We start from the raw sequence: 27,019 nt of genomic DNA on the forward strand, positions 1-27,019 counted from the left end.
GTAACAAGTTAATTTCTCGAGATCTCAAATGAAGAACTGAAATGATTGCTTCGGATAAAAACTGGTCTAATTTAAATCTGACGTTGTGTACCACAGAGTAGCATTTGAATGTCTGTCTAAGGAGCAAATATGTCTAATCTTATTCTAATGTTAAATAATGTATTAACTGATTACAGTTTTGTATTATGAGTTTGTATATGAATATCTGAGCAGAAGTAAAATAATAAAGTAGAAGGAGTAGAAGTGCACAAGGTAGGCCTTCCAGAAAATTGAAACCTTCAAATAAAATACAAGCACCTAAAATTGTACAAAAGTTAGCGACTTGAGAAAATGTTCAGACTTAATTTCCACCAGAAACTAGCTGAAATTGAATTTCCTCACATGAAAACCTTCAGTGTAATTTTTGACAACAAATATCTAATTAAAACAAATCAACATGTTCATGAATCATGTGAGAGACTCATGATGAAGTAAAAATATTAATTGAATTAGGAGCAAAGCAGAATAAGACTGAGATGTTAAAGACACAAATTTAAAAAAAAGCAGGAGAAATAATTAAATGAGAAATACCTTTGGGATTATGTGATCGGAACAACACAATCGTAAAGTTAGTTTAATGTCGAGACAATCAGATGTAAAACAGGCTCTCTATGAATAAAAAATTACACCTGCCAACAAAACTAAACTCAAATTAACATATTTAAATAAATGTAATGTTTCTGCTACCCAGGCTTACTGTTTCCAAGTTTCCCACCTTTTTGCTAACACAAGCTAACCGGCTGCTACCAAGAGGAAGAAAAATAACGAGCTAACACCTTCTTGCATCATTAAAGCTCACTGATAACGACATTGAATCACGTAGACGTTTGTTTTGTTTTAAACTTTGAACCATTAAAACTAATTCATTAACATATTGTATCAGATTAGATTTTATTTTCAAACTTAAGACAGAACCAGGCTAGTTGTTTCCATTTCCTGCCTCTGTGCTAACATTAGCTTACTGGCTGCTAACAACAGGAGGAAAAAACAGCTAGCAAACACTCTATTAAACATGACTAAAGCTCACTATGACTAAATGTCATTATAAACACACTGAATCACATTAAAGTTTTATGTAATTTTCTTTTTTTTAAACCAAGCTAACAAATCATCCTTTTTCATTCTGTGCTTAGCTAAGCTAACCGGCTGTGGCACTAGCTTCACATGTACCAAACAGAGGTGAAAGGGATGTGAATCTCACATCAAGAGAACAAATATATTTTCCCAGAGTGTCATCCCCTTTGCTTTTTCAATAACATGACCCATGTAAGTACAAAAGCCCTAAGTGGACTTACATGGAAAACATTAATTTTACTCCACTTTTTTGGGATAATGTAGGGCTATAAGCTACCTTCTGGTTGTTTTCTTGAGATCTAGACTCATTTATGTCATTATCCTGGGAGCAGATCACTGGTTTTCCAATAATTAGATTTCTGAAGGACTGAATTTAACTCTTTATATCCCGGGGAAAACCAGCGTTGTTATCCCAAGACAACAAGATAAGCCCATTGAGATCTTGAGAAAAAAACCTAAATTGACTCATTATAACAGGAAAACGGAGTAAAATATATGGTATGGATGTTTGTCCTCTTAGGGCTTGCGTTTTTTTATGCTCAACAAAAAACAAAATGATTTTATTCTTAAAACAAGCTTTTGACTTAAGACACAATCTTGAGATCAATAACACAGTGTGAGTTGATTTTGCACTTTAGTGACTTTCTTATATACATCGAACCCGCACACATAATTCTGTTAAAACTGCAGTATTGTCACAGTAACCTTTGTAACATCTGTACCTTTTCTTACATCTAGTTAACCTCGTACAGAAAGCACTGCAGGCCTTCATAAAGGACACACATTGTGCAGCGTTGCATGACCTACATTCAGACACTTCTCATTAACTGAGGGGCAAAGACACACACAAAGGAGAGATGTGCAAATAGTTTATTGGCGGATTGACAGTTGAGAGGATTCAATGTATACACTCTGTGGCAGAAGAATAATTCGACAAGCGTACAGTAGTAGATATATTCACAATTATTCTCTAGAGAAAGATTTTTTTTAAACACGGAGAATCGTCAACATAAGAAAACGTGATTTGAAAACTCGTCAACCCGGCACACGCACGCTAACAAAGAATAAATGAAGAGAACAGAGGTGTACATTAACATAAATCTGCACACTCACACACACACACATAATATGTCAAATCAGCACATGTACATGTCAGTAAACGAATAATCATCTCTCCAAAAGGCAATGTATTTAAATAAAAACATACTTGGTTCCACTATGAGATTAAAGGAATGTGTTTAGAGACATCTCAGCTTGGATTAGTGTTGAATGACTGTTGCTAGGTTTATATTTTTTTTTGAAGGGGGAGGGATGGTGGCTGAATGAGGACAAAATGCAGGCAGGGGAGATAAATGATGATGCAAAGCCCCCCCCCCCCCCCCCAAACTGTGACTGTGCTAAGACCACAAGAACACGACTCATCTCTACAGCCTCTACCTGTCATGCAGGTGTCTCCTAAAAAGCGGTAGAAAACATCCGAGTCCGAGCGGCAATTGCGCCCGGGCAAAGTTTTGATTACATTCCACATGTCAACGTCTAAAATAACAGTACTCTGATACAGAAAAAGATTGCATTGTTTAGGCAGATTTCACTACGATAATCAAGAAACGTCTCAGATATCTTGTTTTTTTTTTTTCGTTTTTTTTCTTACTACTGCAAAATGCCGACCCTTAACACCAAAGAACACCCATGAAAAGCTTCAGTAGCATCGTCTCAAACGAGAGCAGGCCTTTTTTTTTTTTGACATTCAACAATACTACCATCCACTGCTCTATTTGAGAGAAGAATCTAGCCAAAGAAGCCCTTTTATCTCCGAATACGATTATTTTCAGCGCCGAGGAAGCAGCTACGACAGCCACACAAACACGAAGATGAAAGAGCTGGAATACTACACTCTTATGTCCGGTCTGAACTACACAGCTCCTGCAGCGTTACATCGACACAGAAGGCTCTATGGTCCAAGGTAAACAAGGCATGGCAAAGGTTCACCGCTAGTCTGAGTAATTTACAGGTGTATATGTTTAATTTCAACCCAATGTTGAAGCTAAAGTAAAGGCAAAGGCAGGGAAGCCATTCTTTCTAATTTAGAGAAATATATGCTAATCTTTAAGGTTTTTTTTTACACTTTAAAGGCAGGGTTGGTAATTTCCTCCAGATACACTTTTTAAGATTTTGGTTGAAATTGTCTTTAGGTCCTGATAGGAACTAATAACTCATGAGCTCTGAAAAAGGAACGAAGAAAATCCGTCATCTGTAGTCGTTGTTAGCCTGTAAAAACTTCAACCAATGTCTGCACGAGGTACCAATCTGATGAACCAATCAGACGCCTCCCTGTCTCCTTACTCGTTCTCTACTCCATGTATGCACGAGCCCACACTCAAGCTATGAGCTGAGGGCCGCTTCAGGACCAATGGCGCTTGTGCATGTAAGTGAGGAGGCGTGGCTTTTGAGGGAGTACAGAGGGGAGTGGCCGGGTGCAGACGAAGCACTGAGGGAATGCTACTTTCAAAATCATGCTAGTTTTCGAAAAATTACCAACCCTGCCTTTAACAGATTTTTTTGTGTGTGTAATTATTATTCATTTTTTTCCAAATAAATGATCAACCAATAAGTCACACACAGAAAGGTTTTCTTTGTCTGGACTTTACAGAATTGAATATAAAGCTAGACGCTGTAAAGGGTGAGCGATATGCAGGACATAATCTAAATATTCTTTTTACATCATGTTTTCAATTCCTTCTTTTAAAGCCTTAAACAAAAGTAGCCTCTCCCCCCGCGGTTATTCCCCCCCCCACCCTCCCCCCCTCCCCCTTTAGTGCAGAGAGTTGACAGCTTTGTTCTGGCTGTCCTCGGCCATCTGCACCAGCTCGTTGACGGTGTGCAGCAGGCTGTAGCCGTGCTTCCTCAGCAGCCGCTGGTTGAGCCGCTGGTCTCCGAAGCCCATCTCCAGCAGCATCGCCATCATGGAAGGGTCCTGTCTGGTGGCTGGGTCGATGCCTCGCTACAGGAGAGGAAGGGAAAAAAAAAAAAAGACACATGAGATAAATTGATGATGTCAGGAGCTTTTTCGCTAGAAATGAAATTAATACAGATGCTTCTTTAAGCCAGACAATCAGCCACAAGATTGATGTGTAATGGATGATGTACAGTGAGCAGATTCTTATCGCCTAATGGAAACATGACTCGGTGAGCAGGACCTCAGCAATTACTGTACATGATCCCACTCATTACATAAGACATCCGTAATGTGACGCACAAAAAATTAGATTTTGTGTTTGTTTTGCTTGATTTTAAAATGGCTTATTTTTTGTTTAAATAGCCTGTTGGAATCCACCCGTTCCTTTCAATTCAGCTTTCTCTCCAATTAATCAAAAATTATGGAAGAATTCTGTTTTTTTGCACTCTGGCGCCCACCGAAGGCCTCTTGCTGCAACTGCACTTTCAAAAAACCCAGCGTATTGACATAGCCAGCTCAGCGTCATACTTGCAGCCTACTGTTTCGTATAAAACCCTGTCTTGCTCGGTCCCTCTCTCTTTTTCTCTTCTTAGCCTCATCCGTCCACTTTCGTCTCTTAGCCGCAGCATTTGTATGAAACAGAACAGAGACAGGTTAACTGGCTTCTACTTATCTGAAGGCTGCTGTGTGAACTAGTGGCTTAAAGCCGTACAGAATTCTCGAAAAGAACAGAGGCCGGCTGCCAAAGTTACATAGTGCTGAAAACAGGCGACCAGCAGGGCACTCTGTGGACATGGGATGGATACTATTCTCCCCTTTGAAGGTTATTGTACTTTTAGATCGACTCTGAAACTAATATTTTAAAGTGGGAAAGTTACATAATGTTGCTCTGATCCATCTATTTTCCCTCTTTTCGCTGATGTTTTGTCTTCATTCTCTTTTTCTCCCCTCAGTAAACTGACAAATATCAAAATACCTGGACTTCTTTCTGTGGATTGAGGTTACATGGTTGACACATGTTTAAATTTTGTGAAGAAATTGCTGCACCGAAGATCCACAAACACAGCATTCTTCAGACGTCAAATCCGTTTAACCCCCGGCTGGATTCATTTTACATACGTTGCATTGTGTTTTACAGGCGAGGCCACTAGGCCATGGAGACAGAACACGCTCCCAGTTTATCACCTTATAAACTTGTTATGATGAAACAGTTACCTATTGAGACATCCAGCTGACGCAGTGACAAACTAGCATTGATTTGAACCCTTTAGTCCCTCTCCTGAGCGCTGTGTTGGTAACCACGGCAACTCCTGAGGGACAAATCTGGCTCGATGTATGTTGACCAAGTATTTGTTTGATTTATTAGTCGCAGTTTGTGCGTTGCAGATGTGTGGTACAAAGGTTTATCAAGAGTGTTTTGCTGGAAGCAGCTGCTTGTGTTAAAATGACACCATGACATCACTGCAGAACATTTGGAAGAAAAAAAACTAAATAACAAGCTGAAGATACTCTGAGGGCCGGAGGAAATGCAGAGTCAAATGAGTCAAATTCTCTGTTGGCTTTTCAATAGATCAAACACCTTTCCCATCACAATAAGATATTTGGTGTTGTTAATAGAAAAATAACGACTGAAGCTCTGTTGATGTCATAAAAATGTCCTCAAAAATACCACAAAACAGCTGCAGAGTTTTGGCTTTTTCAGCGTCTTTGAGGAGGGGAGAAACTGTTCGGGATGTTTACGAGTTTTATGAGGAAAGCACTTATCCTCCTCACCACAAAGTTCTTCTTAGAAACATCCACTTAGTTACTTTGATCTTGTGACATCAGTATGAACATGTTCATATTGATGACTAGATTTTAAAAACATAGAGGGTCTCTGTGTGACATACCTGTATGGAACAGTTTGGTCCAGTGAAGAGGGCTTTATAAGCAGACGCTGCCACAGAAAGGGCCCCCTTGACGAATCCCTCTGTGATGCCTCCTTGGCCTCTTGCGTAAAAGAAAGGATGTGGTTACTTTTTGGTTAGATAACAGAACTACAGAGGACATTTTGTTCCACTTAAGACTAAAAAAGAGAAGAGATCTTTAGCTGTAAATACGAGAGGAGCATCACACAGCTTTTAGTACAGGCTATAAACTAAACTGCTTAAAGCTACTTGAGGTTCCAGTGTTAAAAACAAATCAATACTAATTAAATAAATAATTTGTTCACAAAGTAAGCATGTCAAGTTCTAGTCTTTTGTAGTGTTGCACCTTGGCTGCAAAGCGTATCTGGGTCTGGGGTTATATGTCTCAAAGGCACTGGATGCTGAGCCTGCTGATCTCGACAGACCACCAGATGATACTGCAGAGCGAATAGAAGAAGGAAACACACACACACACACACACACACACACACACACACACACACGCACACACGCACACACGCACACACGCACACAATATTAAAGGAGGAACAGAGCATTTTTGCTGAAGCAACAAATCCTGAAAGCCTGAGCGTGTTAGCTCGCTTCCTGTCGACCCACAAAGGGCAAAATGTGTTTCCTCTCTTTGAATGACTGAACTGCAAATTCATGTCAACAAAGTGAGCGATCCTGTTTTTAAAGGATCTAACTCTTTATTAGACGACGTGGCTTGTTTATGTCAGTTCAGTTTGAGAGCTCGAGTTTGCATTTGTTTTTCGAATATTTATTGCAGAAGCAGAACATAGTTTGTGTTTGGCATCTGGCAAAAATGTAAGCAGTGATGAGATATCTTAAAGGTCACATATTAAACTCCTTTTCCACCAGTTTAAATAAGTTTCAGAGTGCCCCAAAACATGTCTGTGAAGTTTCTTCTTCTAAGTCCACTCTGATCCTGTATTTGATCATGCCTCTATTTCAGCCCTGCTCAGAACAGGCTGTTTCTGTGTCTGTACCTTTAAATATGTAAATGAGCTGTGTCTGACCACGCCCCCTCTCTGGTAGGGCTTGGGTGGCTCGGGCTTTCTTGCTCCCTGCTAGATTGTTTGCAGAGAGAAAGAGGAATCAGAGGGCAGAACAAACACCTAGCTGTGGGAGTGTCACCCACCTGGGGGAGGGGCTACTGCCCTTTGTGATGTCATGAAGGGAAAATCTCCAAACGGCCTGTTTGAGCACACATTTTCTGAAAAGTGGAGCAGGCAAAATATGGAGAGGATGGACTTTTCTCATGATAGGGTTTTTTTTAGACAGACTAGGGACACATATTTGTGTTAGAAAAACATGGTAAAGCATATTTTGTATAAAATGTGACCTTTAAAACCCTCAGTCGGAGCTTACAGGTGGATGCTCGGATCGTGGTCGGGCTGAGCAAGAGTGCAGCACTGATGAAAGTCAGCGGTGACAATGAAACAGCAGAGGTAAAGACTGAAAGTCTTGCAGCTTAAATACACCGCTAATTGAAAGGTGATGGATAGATCAGTGCAGCTGGAGTTTCCTGCCTGACCACGCTCGCAGGCGTCGCCACATTAGTTTAATGAAAAGCCCCAAACTGAGTGATTTAAAAAAGGGAAAAATAAAAATCACCATTTAGGTGGACCCTCGGTTGGGGCGGCTCATATGGGTCACAGGCCGGGGGGCTGGGGTCCTCAGCCAGGTACAGTGCCTCAGACCTGAAACGGCAACAAGACGATAAATATTATAAATTATTGAGGAAGTTTCATAAAGTTTGACCAAAACGCAAGAAGGACTCTGATGACTGAGGTTGAAGTGGTTCAGATAACATTAACGCCTATATAAGGTCACACGACCATATAAGGCTATCCTACATGCTTCCAAAACTTCTGTCAAATGTCGCAACTTCCAAATGTCCACGAGACTGAGCTCCTGTCTAACCTTGGTGAGTAGAGGGCGGGCGGGGGCAGCAGGGGGTCTGGCAGCACGGGCGGCGGCACCACTTCAGGGGTGAGCGTGGTGGCGTCGAGCGTCTGGGAGGCACACAGCATCTGGTTCACACTGCTGTGGATGGATGGAGGGAGAACTGGAAGCCAGGTGTTCACAGGTGGATCCTCGTCTTCAGCCACCTCCATCTTCTCCTGCCTCTCGCTCAGCGGTTCAGCCGCGTCGGGCTCGGGCTCGGGCTCGGACTCTTCCTCTTTCTCCTCGTCCACGTCTGGATCAGCTGAGGTTACATCATCATCATCATCATCATCATCATCATCATCATCAGCGGCGGCGGTGGCGTCAGCTGGGTCTGGCTGCGACATGGCAGAGCTGTACATGGACTCACCCAGAGGCCGGCTGGTGTCGAAGCAGTCTGGGAGGACGATGATGTAATCGTCGCAGGAGGAGACTGAAGAGGTCTGGCTGCTGACCTGAGACACAGGAGGAGAAAGAAGGTAAACCACTACGGGAACAACGCCTCACCTTAAAAAATTAATATTTTGAAGCAACTTAAACACAGATTAATAAAGGAAGCCAAAATCCCCTTTGTGGCATGTTTTTGTTATTAGAAAAACATTTCACCTCCTCCCAGTCTTCTCCTTTGTTGCCGCCCTCCTCTCCCTCCTCCTCGGTGTCCCTCATGCTCTGCAGCTCGTTTAAAACCATGACCTCTTCGTCCTCTCTGTCAGAAGGTGAGCTGATCTGTGTGTTTTCATCCGCTGGTTTCAGGAACAGAACCAAAAAACACAAAAGAGGTAAAGAAGAACGACTAAATGAGCGACTCAAACGTGCAAAGTAAGGCTGAATCTGTTGATGACGATCAAGTCATGACAGGGAAATGAAAGCACAAATGCTGTTTTATGTGCATTTACCAGGCAAGGGCAGAGGTTATGAAGACATGGGACATTTTATGAAGAATTTTAAAATCTGAAGCTAGACTTGAAACAAACAGAGATATTGAATCCTGACCTGGACTTGTCTCCTCTTCCACGCTGATCAGGTTGAGACCGGTGTTTAGAGGCAGAGCTGAATTCTCCAGTCTGACAGCACAGATCTCCTCTTTAACTTCTTGCGCTCTCTCCGACTTCTCAACATCCACCGGCTTCTCAAAGGGAAAGTTTGGACCACGAGAGGAAACTGAAATTACAAGGAATAAAAAAACAAAAGGAAAGCAATTTGAAAAATGAAGCGAACAGCTCTTTAAGTCAACTTTAATTAACTGTGTAGATTATGAACGTCCTCACTGTTTGCTTTGAGGCTGCTGTGCTGGGCTCGGCGCAGGGGTCTGTGATCGGGGGCTTCCTCTAAGGTGAGGGAGCGGATGACGGTCTCACAGAGGAACTGGGCTCCACTGATCTCCTCCTCCCGGTCCTCCTCCTGGGCCACAGGCTCCGGCTGCTCGCTCTCCTGCCTCAGCTTCACTCCTGGTGAAAACACACACACACACACACACACACACACAAACACAAAGAGTTAGCATTACACTTCACATCCTCGGCAGAATCACAATGAAGAAGGAACATTACCCACTAGAACTACATTACCCACAATCACTTGAGATGACTGACAGTTCTTACTGAGATTTCCTCCTCCGTACATTCTCCGCACTCATATTTTCAAGAAGGCTGATAATCTTGTAGTAGGATAAGTTAGAAGAAACACTTGTTTTTAATCTCAACATGTTCTCATGTCTGCGTGAATACTCAATTCTGATTGGATGAAGGGTGTCACGTGGGTGTCCATTAACCTTCGATATATGGACACCTGTGGTGAAGTAGTTCCAGTTAATCAGTTTGTTCACTGTTCAAAAATGAATGTGCTGCAGATGGTACCTTAGGTGAGTAACCATAGCAACATAACCCTAACCCTAGCCTTTATCTTTTCTGGCCCAAACTCTGCAACTTTAGAAATAAATAAATGGGAAAAAAAGTGAAGCACCAGAAATTTGGAGAGAGAGAGAGAGAGAGTGAGGAATGACACGTGGGAAAGGAGCCACACAGGTCGGATTCGAACCCAGGTCGCCTGCTTGCAGGACTACAGCCTCTGTACATGGGGCGCGCTCTCACCACTAGGCGACAGGCGCCTCAGATTTGTTTCACTTTAGTTGCTTCTCCTTCACTAACAACATCCGTACTGATTCTGGAGGGTTTTTTTTCCAGAAAAACAATCATCTCACCGAAAAGTGTTCTGACCCCTGAGACCTCCGAGTCATCTTTTATCTGTGAAGCGACGGCCTTCTCCAACACTGGAGCATCAGGGGGCAGAGGGGATATGCAGGGTGTCAAAGCTGCAAGTCAGGTTAGACAAACACAACAGAGGTTACACACTTGAGATATTAAAAAAAAAAAAAAAAAAAAAAGACAGGAAGGAAGTTGTAAAAGTTCTCTTCAGTGTTTTAAAGCAGCCGGTCTTACTTACCCACAGGAGTGTTGTTAGGAACCTTCTCCAACTCCTGCACAATGTTTATATCCAGCAGCTCAAATGACAGAAGATCCTACAAACAGAAGAAGCATAGAGAACATGATTTCTGCTTTTCTGATCAGTTTTCACATGCATGTGATCCAAATCATATTTTTATAATGAAATGTGACTTTCTGTGGTGACTTTCTGAAACATGTTTTTTTTTTTTTTTGCAGCTAATGGAGGAGCTTTCTGAGTGTGTGCACCTGTGCAGTCAGCAGGTCGACCGATGGGAAGTACAAGTCCTCATGGCTCAGGTCGATAGCAAAGCCAGGACCAGGACTGTCCTGAGACCGGACCTCCCTCTTCTTCTCTGCCGGCTTAACGTCCTCCTTCTGAAGCACAAACAAAAACAGCAGCGTTAGAGTCTTTATAGTGAACGCACAAAGAATACTTCTGGTATTATAGTTAGGAGCATTACTTGTTGTTATTCTCTAATCTTTATCACAAACATCCATGTTTACTTTTCTTTAATATTTAACCAGGGACCAGGACTGGCACAGACTTATATATCCGATCCAAAATGTTATATTCAAACATTGAGATCCTCTCTTCGGGAAAAGGAACATGTGTTGAAGAAACGACTTCTATATTTCATGTCAATAAATTCAAAACAAAATGCATGAGAAGTTAAAGCTCTGTGTTAAATATCGAGCCAAGAAAAAAAAGAAGTGAAATATTATCAGTAAAATTAACTTTAAAGTATCTAAAGTAAAATAATGTTAGTTGAGAAGCAAGAGAAACGTTTTTTTAATGACTTTTGATATGTTTAGAAGTACTGTGCAGTGGTTTCCAAACTTGGCGTGAGGCCCCTTTAAAAGGTCACCTGATCAATCTGACGGTTCATGACATGATTCATGGAACAGAAAAGTCGCTCTGACAAACTTCTGTGTCTTTGAGCCTCAAACATTAGATTGCTTTTTTATAATGTCACAAACACAGTACCAGTGTGATATTTCAATTTAGAGCAATAAAAGATGTTTTTTCTGTTTACATTTGAAATGCTAAATGTTTGCTGTCTAACATAAAACTAATACAACCATGTATAAAGTATGTTATATACATTTATATACAGTTTACCTTTTGTTTTACGCCATTGAGTTTCCTAACTGTTTTCCTTTCCCTTCACTTGAGTGTGTGTTCTTTTTATTTTGACCTGATAATAAATGAATTAATGCCACGTTTGGAGTAGAAATTCCTCCCTGGTAGAACTCGTCTGAGACAAAACAAACAACAGGCCCACTTTGTTGATTTTAGTCTTAACAAGATATTGTATTTTATAAACTTATCCCATGTGTATTTTTTATTTAAATCATAATCTGTGTAGTCATTAAAGCTCAAAGGATGTGGCAAATAAAAAATGTTCATATTTCCGTCTGGAATAAAGTGGATGAGTAAAAATTAAAGTGGCATAAAAATTATGTTCTCAAGTAAAGTGCTTAAACTTAAATACAGGATTTGAGTTTAAACACTATGTCCCAAATGAAACCATTAAACGATGTGAAGTTGATGTTTTCAGTGCGGGAGTGCGGAGGGGGGATTCAGTGGATTTCAGACTTGCCAGTCGTTTGCTCTGAGGAGCGAGCGTGTTGCGGCCGTCGCCGGGTTCGACCACGATGCTGCACCAGACGCGCGGGCCGAACTGACACCCGCAGTGCGCCAGCCTCCAGTGGGAGGTGTACGTCCCCTCCATCACGGGAGCCACAAAGGCCACACTGACCACTCCCACCTGCCCGGGCAGCAACAGGGGGACCGGCACCTCCCTCCTCTCCTCTGACGCCAGGCCGAGGTTCCCCCACATGAACACTAGCTGGGTGCACGTACACACATACACAGAACACAAAAATAGGAATACACATGCGAAAAGGCACAAAGACAAAAGCATGCAACCAGAAATAAAAAAAGAATACACACTCAAGTGAAGTAAAGTCAGTCGGTCACTCACACACATTCAAACAAGGACAGAGACTCCAGAACTTAAACGACGACACAGATTCAAAAGAATCAAATCATAAAAATCTCAGACAGAGGGGGCATTAGAGGCATTAGGCTGGATGAGAAATCTTAGCTGGTGTTAGAAGATTAGAAGCAGGGAATGAGCTGAGTGGGGGCTCAGAGTGGAAGTAAAGCAGGAGGAAGGGGGGGGGGGGGGGCAAAGAGAGAGTGGGGCCTGCCCTCTCGACGGGTGGGAGGGGTACCTTGGTCTCTGAGGTCCAGCTGATAGTCCCCGAGTTCCTCATCTTCCAGTATTTGATGAACTTGGTTCCAGGCTCCAGACGGGTGCCGTCCGGCAGATTTTCATCCAGAAACAACGCAGCCATAGTGGGCACCAAGGACGTGTGCGAGACCCCAGGACCCCTAGTTTCAAGTGTACAGAGCATTGTTGAAAATAGCCCTGGTTTCTTAAAACACCCATCTCTTTTGTTCTCTACGAATCAAAAAAGCAGGACCCCCAGATTTTTTTTTTTTTTTTTGCAGCTCAAAAGCAATTTTTCTTAGAAAATCTATGAAGCAGCAGCAGCAGTTTTCACATTGAGGTAGTTCCAACATTTTTTCCACCACCCCAGAGCAGCCAGCGATACACTCATACATACTAGATTACAAAGATGGCATATTTTGATTTCTTTTTCTTGAAAAAAAAAAAGATTTTTATTGCATCCATGCTGGGTTTCGAGGTACCCAGCACTGGCGGACGCCCCTTCCGAGATGGCGCTTACTCTGGACTGGAGGCCTGGGGGTCAGGGACCGGGGCAGGGGCGGGACCTTGGGCTGGGGCTGGACCTGAGGCTGTTTCTGAGGCAGCAGTGGGGGGCGGAGCCGGGACCTGGGTGGACGCGGAGGCCGTGTTTGTCAGGTTGGCTCTGCCTGAGGTAGAGGGCCCGCTCCACTGCAGCCCCCTCTTCTCCAGTCTCAGTTTCTTCTTGATTTCCTTCACTTCAGCTCTGAGCTGCCTCCTTTCAGCTTTGAGGCGCTGTCGCTCGGCCTTGCGCACTGTCCTGTCTCCTCGCCTTGGGAACCTGGTTTGAAATGTCATCAGGAACACCTATTTGTTGACTATCAAATGTTTATTTTTCCAAGAACAAAAACACACATTCACACAATTCATAAATTACACTTATGTAGCTGCTAAAACACTATTTAAAGTCCTGCCTTGCGTCTATTCTTATTTACGTTTTCCTCCATTAATACAGACCAAGTGACAACACAGAAGAAGCACTAACACTGTCGTAAGTAAAAATGTCTTTTTGCTTCAAGAAGTGGGGAGATTTATCCTCAGCCTTGGGTGGGGGGTTTACCTCAACTCTCCCGACATTCCATGCTCGGGGATGGAGAGAGGAGTCTTGGTTCTCACAAGGTTGTGGCTGGGGTCATGGCTATGCCTGCACATCTCACACAGGATGCAGGACGGGCACACACTGGCAGGGAGAACAAAGAAGAGAAAACGCAATGAAAGCATGTCGAAAAAGTATGAAATTTAAAAAAATCATCAGGGTGTTTATCTACCTGCACTTATAGGCCCCTTCAGAGGTGAGTTTGTGGCAGCTGCTGCAGTTTGGGGTGTAGCCAAGAGATCCGTTCGAGGTGGAGGGGCCTGGTCTGGGCCCTATGGGACCGCCAGAAGCCCCCCCGCCGGTCTCGAGGGGCCCATCAGAAGCTTTGTGTGTGCAACACTGGCCAGAAAAGTCGCTGCACATCCTCTCCACCACCTCTTTCACGACTTCATCTTTAAACTGCCAACGAAGAGGATTTGTTTATGTAAGATGAAGGAAAACTAAAAATTCTGATGACACCTTTGGTCTGTTGAAAATCTTACCTTCTCCATGTAAGATCGGAACCACATGGGAGGCGGCTCGTCTTCTGGTTTGTTCCCCTTGGTGTCCTTCACTGTTACCTGTATCCAAATACATCAGACGCACAATCTCAACAACACTTATATAGCATAATATGTTTGGAAAGGTTTGAATAAAATTGAAGCACAGACTTGTATTATAAGGGCAAAGGGATAGAAGTTTGACCTCATGTAAAGTAACCCATCTGTTATTTAATTATCATCTTATCTCAGCATGTTTGCACTTCACTAACCAAACAGTTCTGGGGACTTTTTGAAGAGGAACTATCCTCTAAGGAGTTCTCTGAGAACAAAACACCACGGGGACTTTTTCCTCTCTGCATTCGCACCGCCATGGTACCTACTCCGAAGCAGGAGCTAAACGCTGCTAAACGCGGTTCTAGGAACTAAACTGGCTCATAGTTAGTTTATTAAAAAAAGATGAGGGTTCCAACAGATCCTAGAACTATGAAAAAGTTCCTGCGGTCTGAAACGCATGTTGTCTCATTCAGCCTTGTACATATTAGTTTTTGTTTATTTTGTGTTGATTGTTGATAATTAATGTATTTTTTGTAAATAGAGAGTTCAGTTTACAGACATCAAATTCCTTGTATGTGTGAGAATTAGGGGTGGGGGGAAAACTTATCTTCTAATCTTCTGAGATTTTAAATTGATTCATAAATTCCAAAAAAACTATTTATTTTTTTTTGGGGGGGGGGGGGGGGCTAATCAGTTCTGCTAAGTGCTAATGCTAGCTCTTTAACTCAGTCAGAGGTCAAATGGAGCAACAAGATATACAGCCGGTCTCACAGGTGACTGGAGTAGAACCTTAAAAATGCACTAATTCAAAAAAAAGACTTTGACTCCATGAATCCAGAATCTCTTTGAATCGAAAATAGATTCTGAATCGAATTGTGATCCCAAGAATCGAAATCGAATCAAATTGTGAGAAACCCAAAGATTCCCAGCCCTAGTGAGAATACCCGGTCAATAAATCTGATTCTGATTCTTCAAACTTTCATGAAAACTGGGTTAATTCCGTGACGTTTGAAAGTTGTGTTTTTTTTCATGCACTGAATCAACATGTTTTATAGTTATATTTCTTATAGAAAGGACTCTGTGTTGGATTTATATCTTCATCTAATTTATATTTGAGTATGTCTTTATAATGCTATGTGGAATACCATTGGCTTGTTCTGGGATCTTTCTATGGTTACAGAATATAAATGCTCCACAGACATATCTGCTAAGTGATTATTCACCCTCTACACAAACAAAGTGCTGAGTCATGCCCACAACACTAACTTTAATATTTGATTTCCAGAGTATTTAAATTATTTAAACACAAAGATAGCTTTTGTTCGCCCTGCAGGCATTGAGCTGCATGAACCTCCACAAATATATTTTTTTTATATACGATGCATAGACACTGAAATATTGGAGATAAATCACATGAACATTGTTCAAACAGAGAACAGCTGCTGAACATGTGGGTTCATTTAAATTAGTGCAAAAATCCTCCTTATATAATTTAAATTCAGCACATTTGACAGTGAGTGAGTAAAGGGGAAGTGGTGGTGGAAGAGGAGGATTGTCCTTACAGCTTCTCGCTCCGGAGTGACCTGTGTGCCCTTGTCCACTGTTTTGACCCTGGATGGATAAGGAGGAGCGGGCCGGAGGTCTCCCTTCAGCTCCTTCACCTCCGTCTTCAGAGGGCCTCCACAGGCCTGCCCCTTCATCTTGTACACGTTCATGTGCAACTGGTTCCCCTGCTTCTCTGCACTCTGTACACACGAGGAAACACAACACAACATGACTCAGAAATGCAGACTGAAGAAATGCAGAAAACATGTCCGACTTGAACCTCAAACAACGTCGTATGTAAGTATGTTACGACTTTGGAACAATGCAACGTGTGTTATTGTGGTTCTTTGTCGTCCCCTGTTACTAAGTGAATGCTGCTACACTGGAACAGTAGCATGTTTGTGTTGTCATCGTTTTTAAGTAGAGTACAGTCACACAGTACAGCATGAGGCGAGGAGTCCTGTGCTGAAATACAACTCTGGCTCTGCTTCTTTATTTTGTCTAATGTGTTAATAATCACCTTTAAATCCCTCATTCGTGAAGTTTTCTTTTATATATAATGTCTGTGAGATTCAGAACAATAACAGGATTTGTGTTTTCTAGAGCTTCCTTTATCAACCCAGCGCTAATCAACGTGTGAAGTTCCTTAAGTTACCCCTGTTGTGATCCTCCTTTCAAGTCATTTCCATTCTGTGAATAGACCCCTGCATCAGGCGTGAGAAACTAACTAAGTGCTATAGGCCTCTCAGACGCCCCCCCCACCCCCCCCACCCCTGGAGCCGACAAAGAATTCACACATTTTGGTCGAGCTAACACCTCTTTTTTTTTTTTTAGCATTCTCTGTTATTAGCATTAACTAGCCTACACCTTTTGTTAAGTCTCTTTCTGTAACCTTGAATATAACCTTGATTAAAAACTTGATTAGAGAGGTTTTTAGATGTTCCACTGAGCAGTAAATAATCGCATCTAAAACTGCCACTAAATTGTCCCAGGGCATTTCTTTTTTTTGCTACAGCAGACATATTTGATCATATATGTTTTTAGATTATTTTCACATTTCTTGACTGAATTAAACTTCTTCTTCGATGTTTAATCTCCTGTGAGTTTGCATCCCTGTGTGATAACCTTGATTTTTCTAATGTGCTATTAAAAGAAACCCTCTCTTCCCTATTTTACAAAAACAAATAAATGCCCCGTTACCTTGATGGCTTCTTCGTATTCATCTGAAATCAAACAAACAAACAAACAGTTAGTTGCTCGTTCAGCTATTATTTCTGTATTTTACAGTTTGAGTTGTACCCTTATATGAATCTTTAGGCAAAACATTAGTCTTCTATTCTTCTTCACATAAACCATGATAAATATATGAGATGAGATTCAACTTTATTGTCATTACTACGGGGCACCGATTGTAAAGTTGTTGTAAAGTAAACACTACAAATAACAACAACATTTCTCCACATTTAGCCCTAAAAAAAAAAAATCACTTTTTATTCACATTTAGAGAAATATTTGTGAACTTTGTCATATTTACATTTGTGAATAAAAATGTAAGATAATTTCATTGGCAAATATAAATGTTAAATATTATATCTAAATGTTAAAAATACATGTCCTGATCCTATATATTTAACTAAGTTTGTAAATATTTATAATCAAAGCTAAATATATAGAATATAAACTAAATATTGAGCTTTGATTTCTAAATATTTAGCTAAGATTTCTAAATATCAAAGACAAAAAAAAGTGAATTATTGGGTATATATGGCTGAATTGGGATGCTATAAATATAAATAAATGCTATAAATATAAGTATATTGTCAGGATTATAATATACAGATTAAGGTGCAGTGAGCATGCTATACTAGATTACAGATAATATACAGGTAATAGTAAGTAATATAAGTAATAAGCACTGTAGTAATAAACATAAACAGCTTGATTTTCTCACCTTGACTGTTGATGCAAATCTGAAATAGAGCAAAACAAATCAGAATGACTGAATTATCTTAAACACACACACACATGAAAAACACTGTCATAACCCTTGTAAAGAATGTAAATAGCACTAAAGCAAAGCATTTAGATGTATTTACACACTCTCCCTTACCTCTTCATTTTCCTCATCAAAGTATTTGACTTGAAAGTGGTTGATCCCAAATGATGCTTTGATCTGAAATATGATTTAAATACAGAAGTTAATATTTTTGTTATAAATATAAAATGAGTTTTTTTTGTCCCACATGAGACGTAAAGTATAAACATCAATAATGGCATGTTGAGAAATCTCTTCTACAGCTAGGAACTGTGCAAACACTTTACAGCGAACACAGCAGATTTTACACTTTTTAATTAGTAATGTACAGTCCGGTTAACGTGTTAACAATTATGCACACGGGATTTTCTCAATAACACCGGCTGTCCTTCCGGTAGTCTATTGTTTACGTGCCTAGGCCATGTCTGGGGCCTGCTTTCCACCAAACTGCGCCAGCATTTAGCCAGCACGCACTGCTAACAGCTCACCCAAGCTTCAACGGATTCCCACTCCAATTTGTCCAAATCCTGCGCCAGGAATCTCTTCACGTTCCCCCGAAAATTGACTTTAATAGTAACAGGCAGCCCCATGTCAGCCGTTCACGAGCATACGATGGCTATCATTTGCGTTGACACCGGCCTATTTGATCCCTGTTGCCCTCGACTGTCTTTTCTTGTTTACATCGTCAGCTGCGTTCGAGAAAAATAATACGGTGACGTCCCCCGCGCAGGCGCAGTCTCCAAAAGGCATCGCGTCCGTTCTGTGCTCGTGTTGCCAGGTCCGCTTGTAAATCAGCGACTTCGGGTTTGTTTCTCTGTAAAGTCGTCAGTCGCGGTTTGTGGTTTTTTTTTTGGGTTTGTTTTCTAAAGTGCAGTTGGTTGTTTGGTTGTTTTGGGCTTGTTTTGCTGCTGATTCTCTCCCAATTCTCCACAATAAAGCGAAAAACGATCGCGATAGTTTGTCCTTTTCCAGGATCCGCCCCCCCCCACCCACACACAACTACATCTGACAGAGCGACAATGCCTGGGAATAAGGGAAATATGGAAAAAATATAATAAACAGTGGGAGAAAGAGATCTGACCTTAATATAAATAATAATATAATAATAATAACATTTAAACTTTTAAACTTTAGCCTGAGCTGCATATATCAAACTGTATTTTACACACTTGACTGCTTTTTTATAATAATTCTTTATTTATCTATCATACTATGCACTGGCAGAGCTACTATTTTATACTGTTATCTATGAGTAACAGCTACTTATGCACATGGACCATCCATACCACTTCTTTTTATCCTGGTTATGTATTGTGGGCTCATGTTTTTTGTTTTTTGTATGGGTGGATATGTATGTATATATGTGTTGTGTGTTTGTATATATGTGTTGTGTTGTGTGTTTGTATATATGTGTTGTGTGTTTGTATGTATATATGTGTTGTGTGTTTGTATATATGTGTTGTGTTGTGTGTTTGTATGTATATATGTGTTGTGTGTTTGTATGTATATATGTGTTGTGTTGTGTGTTTGTATGTATATATGTGTTGTGTTGTGTTGTGTGTTTGTATGTATATATGTGTTGTGTGTTTGTATATATGTGTTGTGTTGTGTGTTTGTATGTATATATGTGTTGTGTTGTGTTGTGTGTTTGTATGTATATATGTGTTGTGTGTTTGTATATATGTGTTGTGTGTTTGTATGTATATATGTGTTGTGTTGTGTGTTTGTATGTATATATGTGTTGTGTTGTGTGTTTGTATGTATATATGTGTTGTGTTGTGTGTTTGTATGTATATATGTGTTGTGTGTTTGTATGTATATATGTGTTGTGTGTTTGTATATATGTGTTGTGTTGTGTGTTTGTATGTATATATGTGTTGTGTGTTTGTATGTATATATGTGTTGTGTTGTGTTGTGTGTTTGTATGTATATATGTGTTGTGTTGTGTTGTGTTGTGTTGTGTGTTTGTATGTATGCTGGCTGCTGGAACACCTACATTTCCCTGCTGGGATGAATAAAGTATATATTATCTTATACAGCATGCTGATGATGCTGACACCCAAAAGCACCAAAAAATTGTTTTCAAATCAAAATGAGACAATATATATATATACAGTATATATATACTGTATATATATATATATATATATATATATATATATATATATATACTGTATATACAGTATATATATATATATATATATATACAATATATATATATATATATATATATATATATACTGTATAGTGTCCTCTCTTTTAAACTATGTGGTAGGTTAGTAGGTTAGGTCACCTGTTGGGCTTCATTTAATTTTTATGAGGCGCCAGGTCGCTTGTTTTTGGGCTTGTTTCCATAGAGCTGGTTGCTTGTTTCTCTCGCGAGATCTGGCAACACTGGTTCTGTGCCGTCGCGTTCTAAACGACGTCATCATTGCGCTCCCCAAGTGTGGCTGACAAGTGAAAAGCCACACGCTTTACAGGTGAATTTAATGCTGTTGGCACAATCTTCGCCTATTTGATCCCATAAGATGTCTTCACTCCTCAAGGTGGACAATGAAATCAAAACCAAGGTGAGCTTTGTGTTTTTAAAACCTCCTTTAAAGGTTAACGGCGTGTTGTTGTTGCCATTTGCTAGCTAGCATGTTAGCCACGTTTTGTAGCATGCTGTGATAAGGCTAACAGCGGCTAACCGGCTTGTTTCCCGCCTGCTACATTACACCTGTCAAACCTTTACACAGACAGGTAGTGTGTCGTAGTGATGCTGAGCTTCACGAGGGGGAAAGTGAAGCTACAACAACAATGAGTGTTTTAGTATTTAAAATAGAAGAGCACATGCAGTGAAGAGGCCTGAGCTAACAGGCTAACAGGTTAGCCCTCTAGAAGCTGCTGCTGTCACACCTGCGTCATTTTACTCACTTCAGGTGGTAACATTATGTTCCAGCAGCATCAATAGAAGACATTAGGATAACTTATTCTTTTTTATGAGTTTTCAGCTTCTTACAGTCAAAGAGATGATTTGTTGTTTTTCTGCAGGTTTATTTAAACTCTCTTTTTATGTTCTGCAGGTTTATTTAAACTCTTTTTATATTCTGCAGGTTTATTTAAACTTTTTATATTCTGCAGGTTTATTTAAACTCTTTTTATATTCTGCAGGTTTATTTAAACTTTTTATATTCTGCAGGTTTATTTAAACTCTTTTTATATTCTGCAGGTTTATTTAAACTCTATTTTATGTTCTGCAGGTTTATTTAAACTCTCTTTTATATTCTGTAGGTTTATTTAAACTCTTTTTATATTCTGCAGGTTTATTTAAACTCTATTTTATGTTCTGCAGGTTTATTTAAACTCTCTTTTTATGTTCTGCAGGTTTATTTAAACTCTCTTTTTATGTTCTGCAGGTTGATGCTTTTAGGGAACGAATCACTTCAGAAGTAAGTAATTCACTTCTCCAACTTTCAAACTTCACCAACAAATCTACATAGATAAAAAAAATCTGTTTGTTTTTAAACATGAATTAAAGTAACAGTTTGTTTGTTTGTTTTTCAGGCAGAGAACCTCGTTGCTAGTTTTTTCCCAAAGAAGTTACTGGAACTCGATCACTTCCTTAAGGTCAGTTACACGTGTGTTCGTTCAGATCGTGTTGCACTACATCTCATGGTTTGAGTGAACTTTAAACTTTAAAATCTAAAGAGAAATTAATACTCTCGTCCACTTTGTGTCAAAAGTTGTAACGTCACAATTTACAACAATTTGTAGAATAACTTTTAACTGCTGGAAGATCTCGTGCTTTACTTCCCCGAGCCGAAGATTTCTGCCTTTCAATAAGACAGTTTTTTCTTACCACTGTAACTTTTGCTTCTTTGCTAAAGTGCTCATGATGGATAGGCCGGATCTTTGTTACATAACAATGAGTAAGGTCTTTTACCTGCTTTATGTAACATAACAATGAGTAAGGTCTTTTACCTGCTTTTTGTAACATAACAATGAGTAAGGTCTTTTATCTGCTTTTTGTAACATAACAATGAGTAAGGTCTTTTACCTGCTTTTTGTAACATAACAATGAGTAAGGTCTTTTACCTGCTTTTTGTAACATAACAATGAGTAAGGTCTTTTACCTGCTTTTTGTAATGTTAACGATGAGTAAGGTCTTTTACCTGCTTTTTGTAACATAACAATAAGGTCTTTTACCTGCTTTTTGTAACATAACAATGAGTAAGGTCTTTTACCTGCTTTTTGTAAAGTGTCTTGAGATAACACTTGTTATGAGTTGACGCTATACAAATAAAAATTGATTGATTGATTTACTATCAGAAGATCCAATAAATCTGCTAATGACTGTTTGATCAACAAATAAAGTACATTTAATGTTTTGGGGGCTGATGAAGTTCATGACAAAATTCATATCTGACATTTAATGTTGTCAACATTTTTGATACTTTTTGCTATAATGTTTGATAAAATCAAACAATCTCTTATTGATGATCAAAACTATCAGAGTATCAACGCTTTAAAAAAAAAAAAAGCTTCAGATCTTCATTCATACTTTTAAACCAAAGCTGCCTCAAAGATGGAGAGCACTGACTAATGTTGACCTTACACCAAACGACATTTGGAGTGATTTAGAAGTCACCGACACATTTCTGAAGTCAGATTAAAATCATGAGAGTTTCCTTTAATTTGGGGCACGCTCCAGTGATCTCGTCGTTGGGTGTAAAGTGGTCATAAAACTCAATCCGGACTGTTTTAATGTCTTTTTCTCGTCTTTACACTACAATATAATCAAACCTGTTTAATGTTACCCCACGTCTTCGGTCTTGTATTATGCAAATCGTCTTGTTCAATGATGCAAACGTTGTCAGCAACCAATAGGAGTGGACTTTCCTGCACCAAACAGGAAGCTGTAAACTAGTAAACATGGCGGGGAGGTGAAGGAAGATGTGGTTCTCCTGGGGTCTTTTTCAAACACTGCCTACACTCCACAACTCTGTTTGTGCGCTCATGTGGAGGGTCTGCCGCTTTTACACTAGTGTTTCTTATCAAAATTAACATTTCTGGTATTGTGACAACACTACTGTCATTAATTAGCAGGTTAGCATCACTGTCCACACTGGCTAAATATCTGACAGTTTACAAATGGATACTCTCATAGTGTAATCTTTTCACTTCACAGAGAATCATTATAATATAAAATATACATTCTGTAACCTCGTTGTTTTTCAGGATCCAATCATAAACATCAGTGACCTGAAGGAGATCCACTCTGACATCAATCTCACGGTGCCAGACCCCATCCTGCTCCCAAACCTGCATGACGGACTTGAAGCGGTAAGGGTCCTTTTTTTAAGGGTTTCATGAAATCCACAAGAATTGAAAAAAACAAAAATAATAATCATTTGTACTTAATGTGTGGAGAGAAGATGTGAGCTTCTGTTTTGTTTTGTTTTTTTTACAGCAAAATGCAAAGAAGAGAAAGCTGGAGGATGGAGGGGAGGACATGGGTGAGTACAGAATGAGTGGCTGAATGACTGCGTGTATGACCACATTAGTGGGACAAGTTTGCAAGATGAAGACTAAAATAAATGTTTTATTGTGTTTTTCCAAGACGGATCATTAAGAAACATCCCATGACCCATTTTTTTTGTTTGAAACTTTAAGGGAATATTCTTTCCTTTTTTATGTGTTTGCAGTGTTGTTCAGCTCTAGTGTCAAAAAAAGTTGTATTATTATTTTTTTAATTATTAGTCAAAAAATAATTAGTACTAGATCAAATGTATATAGCGTCTTTCAAGAAACCTGAGGACGCTTTACGTGGAGGGACCAAACGCTGATGTAGGAGAAACAGACAATATCAGCTGCACTCTAATTTAACTTAGATTTAACTAATTTTCGGGTTTAAGTGTCTGTAATCAATCCCGTTGTTTTTTGTTTTTTTTTCCTTCCCGTGTTTCCAGTCACCGGCACCAAGGTCTTCGTCATGCCTGGCGGGATGATGAAGAGCAATGGGAATCTTGTCGATCTCATTGAAAAGGTCAAACCAGAGATCAGGACGCTCATAGAGAAATGTAACACAGTAAGTCATTGATGTTCTCATTAGTGTAGTAAGTGTGAAGCTCCAACATGAGTAGCAATAAAAGGCATTTTTACATGAATATCGTATGCTGAACGTCCTACTGTGTGTCAACATGTGGATGTGAACTGATGATCCACAGGTGTTTCTTCATTCCTTTTTCTTGGCACTCTCCTTGTAATCTGCAGGTCAAAATGTGGGTTCAGCTGCTCATCCCACGGATAGAAGATGGCAACAACTTCGGAGTGTCCATCCAGGAGGAGACAGTAGCTGAGCTCAGAACAGTGGAAGGGGAGGCGGCATCCTACCTCGATCAGATTTCAAGGTTTGGAGATATCCTAATCATAATTTACTTTACACACCGGGAGGTTTGAAAGTGCTGCTGCTGCTGCAGGAGATGCTTGTTTCTTTACTTGTATCATTTACAAGATTGCTTCTGCCTTCCTTTCTTCCAGATACTACATCACAAGGGCAAAGCTGGTTTCTAAAATAGCTAAATATCCACATGTGGTAAGTGAATATTATCTATAAAGAATGAAGGTCTTTAGACAACAAAATACACATTTTTATAATCATCAAAAAAAAAAAAACACAGCATTTTAAAATGTGTATTTTCACTGTGACGTTTGAAGCCTGAAAGTTTTGGCTTTGTGACATTAGAACTGGAAACCACAGTGACCCCTGGTGGCCTGAGAAGCGTACAGCAGTCTTTCTAATAAAGAAGACCGTTTTTTGACTTTACAAACAAAAAAACTAAAAGTTAAAAACATTTTCTGCTCGTGCTGATTTTTGGTTCACTAATATATTTGTGATTGCTCAGACTGCTTCACAGTGAAAGTCCGCCCTGCGTTTCCTCATTTGAAAAGCCGTTAATGTGAGCCAGCAACAGAAAGAAATGTTCGATTAGTGCCAGAAGCAGCTAATAAAAGCTCTGATAACAGGAGAGGGAACAGTAAACAGTGAAGGCTTGGATGAGTCCAGGATGAAAACAGGCGGACTGATAATAAAAATGACTTAGGACAGAATTTAAACACACAAACTGGATTTTGTTGAAATATATCAATCAATCAATCTTTATTTATAAAGCACCTTTCAGACTAAGAGCTTTACAAAGGAGCAGGAAAATGATGGACAAAAGGTAGTTTGTAAAAATCAGAGATTAATATGTTGACTGTGATGTTCAGGGTGATATGCTAATTTGTTCCAGCAATGATGCAAATAAATTAAACCTGTATTTATTTTTCATAGGAGGACTATCGGCGTACAGTAACCGAGATTGATGAGAAGGAATACATCAGTCTGAAGATCATAGTTTCGGAGCTTCGAAATCAATACGTATGTCACTGTTTATTTTATTTCTCTCGACTATGTTTGTCATTTATTTAAAGAAAATCCTCTTTTTTCCTGTTCTTATATTTGACACCACTGTTTATTTACTGTGAAGGTTACGTTACACGACATGATCCTGAAGAACATCGAGAAGATCAAGAAGCCTCGAAGCAGTAATGCCGACGCCTTGTACTGATGTTCATCCAGCCATCTCAAGTCTTCGCCTCCCATTTCCAGCCCTCGTTCCTCCATCGCCGCCACGCCATGTCGAGCTGCAGACGCCCGGCCCCGGTCCACTCTGGACTACATCGAGACATTCACACATTTCAGTACAATCAACTCAGCCCAGTACAGAAACATAGCTTCCATAGACGGACACGACGCACACCTTTTTGTTTTAATTGTAAAATATTTGTCTTGTTTTAAATCCTTTGAAGACATAAAATATTCTCTCAGAGAGTGGGGAGATAGTTCACAGACAACATGAAGCGCTATGTATTTTTTAATTTTAATTAAACATTTTGTCCTCATCTTTGTGAAATGGCCTCATTTATAGCTCTTAGGTGGTTTCTTTCATTACTCGTTGAATGGTTATGTGGTTATTTCTTTAAGTCTCGTACATGAGACTTCTCAGCAGCTGGAGGAACCATCTGTTTCAAACTCCAAACACAAAAGCTGTATTTTTTTTCAAATGTTTTAGGTTAGGCAGTGTAGTTTTGACCAAATACTGAAAACTGAGGTGTTAGGTCCACATGATCATCGTTTTAAGTGAAGATCCAGAAGTCACCGTAATGTAGAGGTGTGTATCTATTGAATAAAAGTTTGTTTTGATACAATTTCTTTTCCAGTTTTTGCGTTTGTAAATCTCATATTGCTCAGATGTTTTTTAGAAAAGACATTAAATTAATAAAAACATAGATTTGGCACACATAAAGAAAAGCTTTCAGTAACAGTTGCCACTTCCTTATACAGCCGTCTTTGAAGTAACAGCGGGTGTTTCCATGGCAACGATAAGCAACATAGGATGACAGTGTGAAAAAAGGGAGAGATTACTACTGATGGTAGTGAATCAACCACCACTGATTGTTTTTTGGGTTTACAGATCAGAAGAAAAGGATGTTATGATTGTCCATTTGACTCCATGGTATACTAAGAAACAGCTGCAGCTCTAACTAAAATAACTGTGAAGCTATGTTTCCTCTCGGCCTGCAGGTGTCAGTGTGGCACGCACACAACTGATCTATACATCAGCACCTCTGATGTATTGAGGGGGGGGAATACAGTACACATGCACATGATGCTGTTATAATTTTCCAGAAAGTATAGTTTTATAATATAAAGCAAATAAAGTTTATTTATACAGCACCTTTCAAGAGCAGACGTCACAAAGTGCTTCACAGTAAAAAAAAGATGAAAACGAAGGCAAGTCCGAACAAATGGGTCTTCAACGGCTTTTAAAATTTTCACAGAGTTCACAGTTCCAAAGTTCAGGAGCAACAACAATTTTTATTTTCCCTCCAAAGGAGTGATCTCTACCGGGAAAACTCAGGGGGGGGCTCATTGGATTTAAAGAGACACACACACCAAAACGGAGCGTTCTGAGAGAGCTGGTTTATACAGGGTCACAAACCTCCTCTGGTGCTTGATTCATGTTATATTTTGACCAAAACACAGCACAGATGTTTCATTTAGACCACAGGGGGACTGTTTGAAAAGCTGGAAAAGGGGGATAATATGTCCTCTT

The 27,019-nt window shown here is 39.9% G+C and overlaps 2 protein-coding genes across 3 annotated transcripts; one reads left to right on the forward strand and one right to left on the reverse strand.

The window, feature by feature from the left end:
* Positions 1 to 1,968: 1,968 nt before the first annotated feature.
* Positions 1,969 to 18,596, reverse strand: nbr1a (NBR1 autophagy cargo receptor a). 2 transcript variants are annotated; one of them, XM_061028990.1, is made up of 22 exons: positions 18,368 to 18,596; positions 17,955 to 18,017; positions 17,796 to 17,814; positions 17,045 to 17,067; positions 15,862 to 16,044; positions 14,246 to 14,323; positions 13,936 to 14,162; positions 13,728 to 13,847; positions 13,149 to 13,448; positions 12,630 to 12,789; positions 11,993 to 12,241; positions 10,638 to 10,766; positions 10,390 to 10,465; positions 10,148 to 10,258; positions 9,216 to 9,395; positions 8,941 to 9,108; positions 8,554 to 8,690; positions 7,924 to 8,402; positions 7,615 to 7,700; positions 6,323 to 6,413; positions 5,959 to 6,058; positions 1,969 to 4,114 (listed from the first exon to the last, which is right to left on the reverse strand). In XM_061028990.1, the coding sequence occupies exons 1-22, from the start codon at positions 18,467 to 18,469 to the stop codon at positions 3,926 to 3,928; spliced, it is 3,270 nt and encodes a 1,089-aa protein (XP_060884973.1). In that variant the 5' UTR covers positions 18,470 to 18,596; the 3' UTR covers positions 1,969 to 3,925. The 2 variants fall into 2 exon arrangements, with proteins under 2 accessions (XP_060884973.1, XP_060884974.1); XM_061028991.1 differs by lacking the exon at positions 6,323 to 6,413 and having other exon boundaries at positions 5,959 to 6,056.
* Positions 18,597 to 20,292: 1,696 nt separating this feature from the next.
* Positions 20,293 to 25,805, forward strand: psme3 (proteasome activator subunit 3). The gene is made up of 10 exons (XM_061028363.1): positions 20,293 to 20,449; positions 21,278 to 21,310; positions 21,426 to 21,488; positions 23,100 to 23,204; positions 23,332 to 23,377; positions 23,831 to 23,949; positions 24,135 to 24,271; positions 24,402 to 24,456; positions 25,195 to 25,281; positions 25,391 to 25,805. The coding sequence occupies exons 1-10, from the start codon at positions 20,408 to 20,410 to the stop codon at positions 25,469 to 25,471; spliced, it is 768 nt and encodes a 255-aa protein (XP_060884346.1). The 5' UTR covers positions 20,293 to 20,407; the 3' UTR covers positions 25,472 to 25,805.
* Positions 25,806 to 27,019: the final 1,214 nt, after the last annotated feature.

The sequence above is a fragment of the Labrus mixtus genome, chromosome 21, assembly GCF_963584025.1.
Source record: "Labrus mixtus chromosome 21, fLabMix1.1, whole genome shotgun sequence".
Lineage (NCBI taxonomy): Eukaryota > Metazoa > Chordata > Actinopteri > Labriformes > Labridae > Labrus > Labrus mixtus.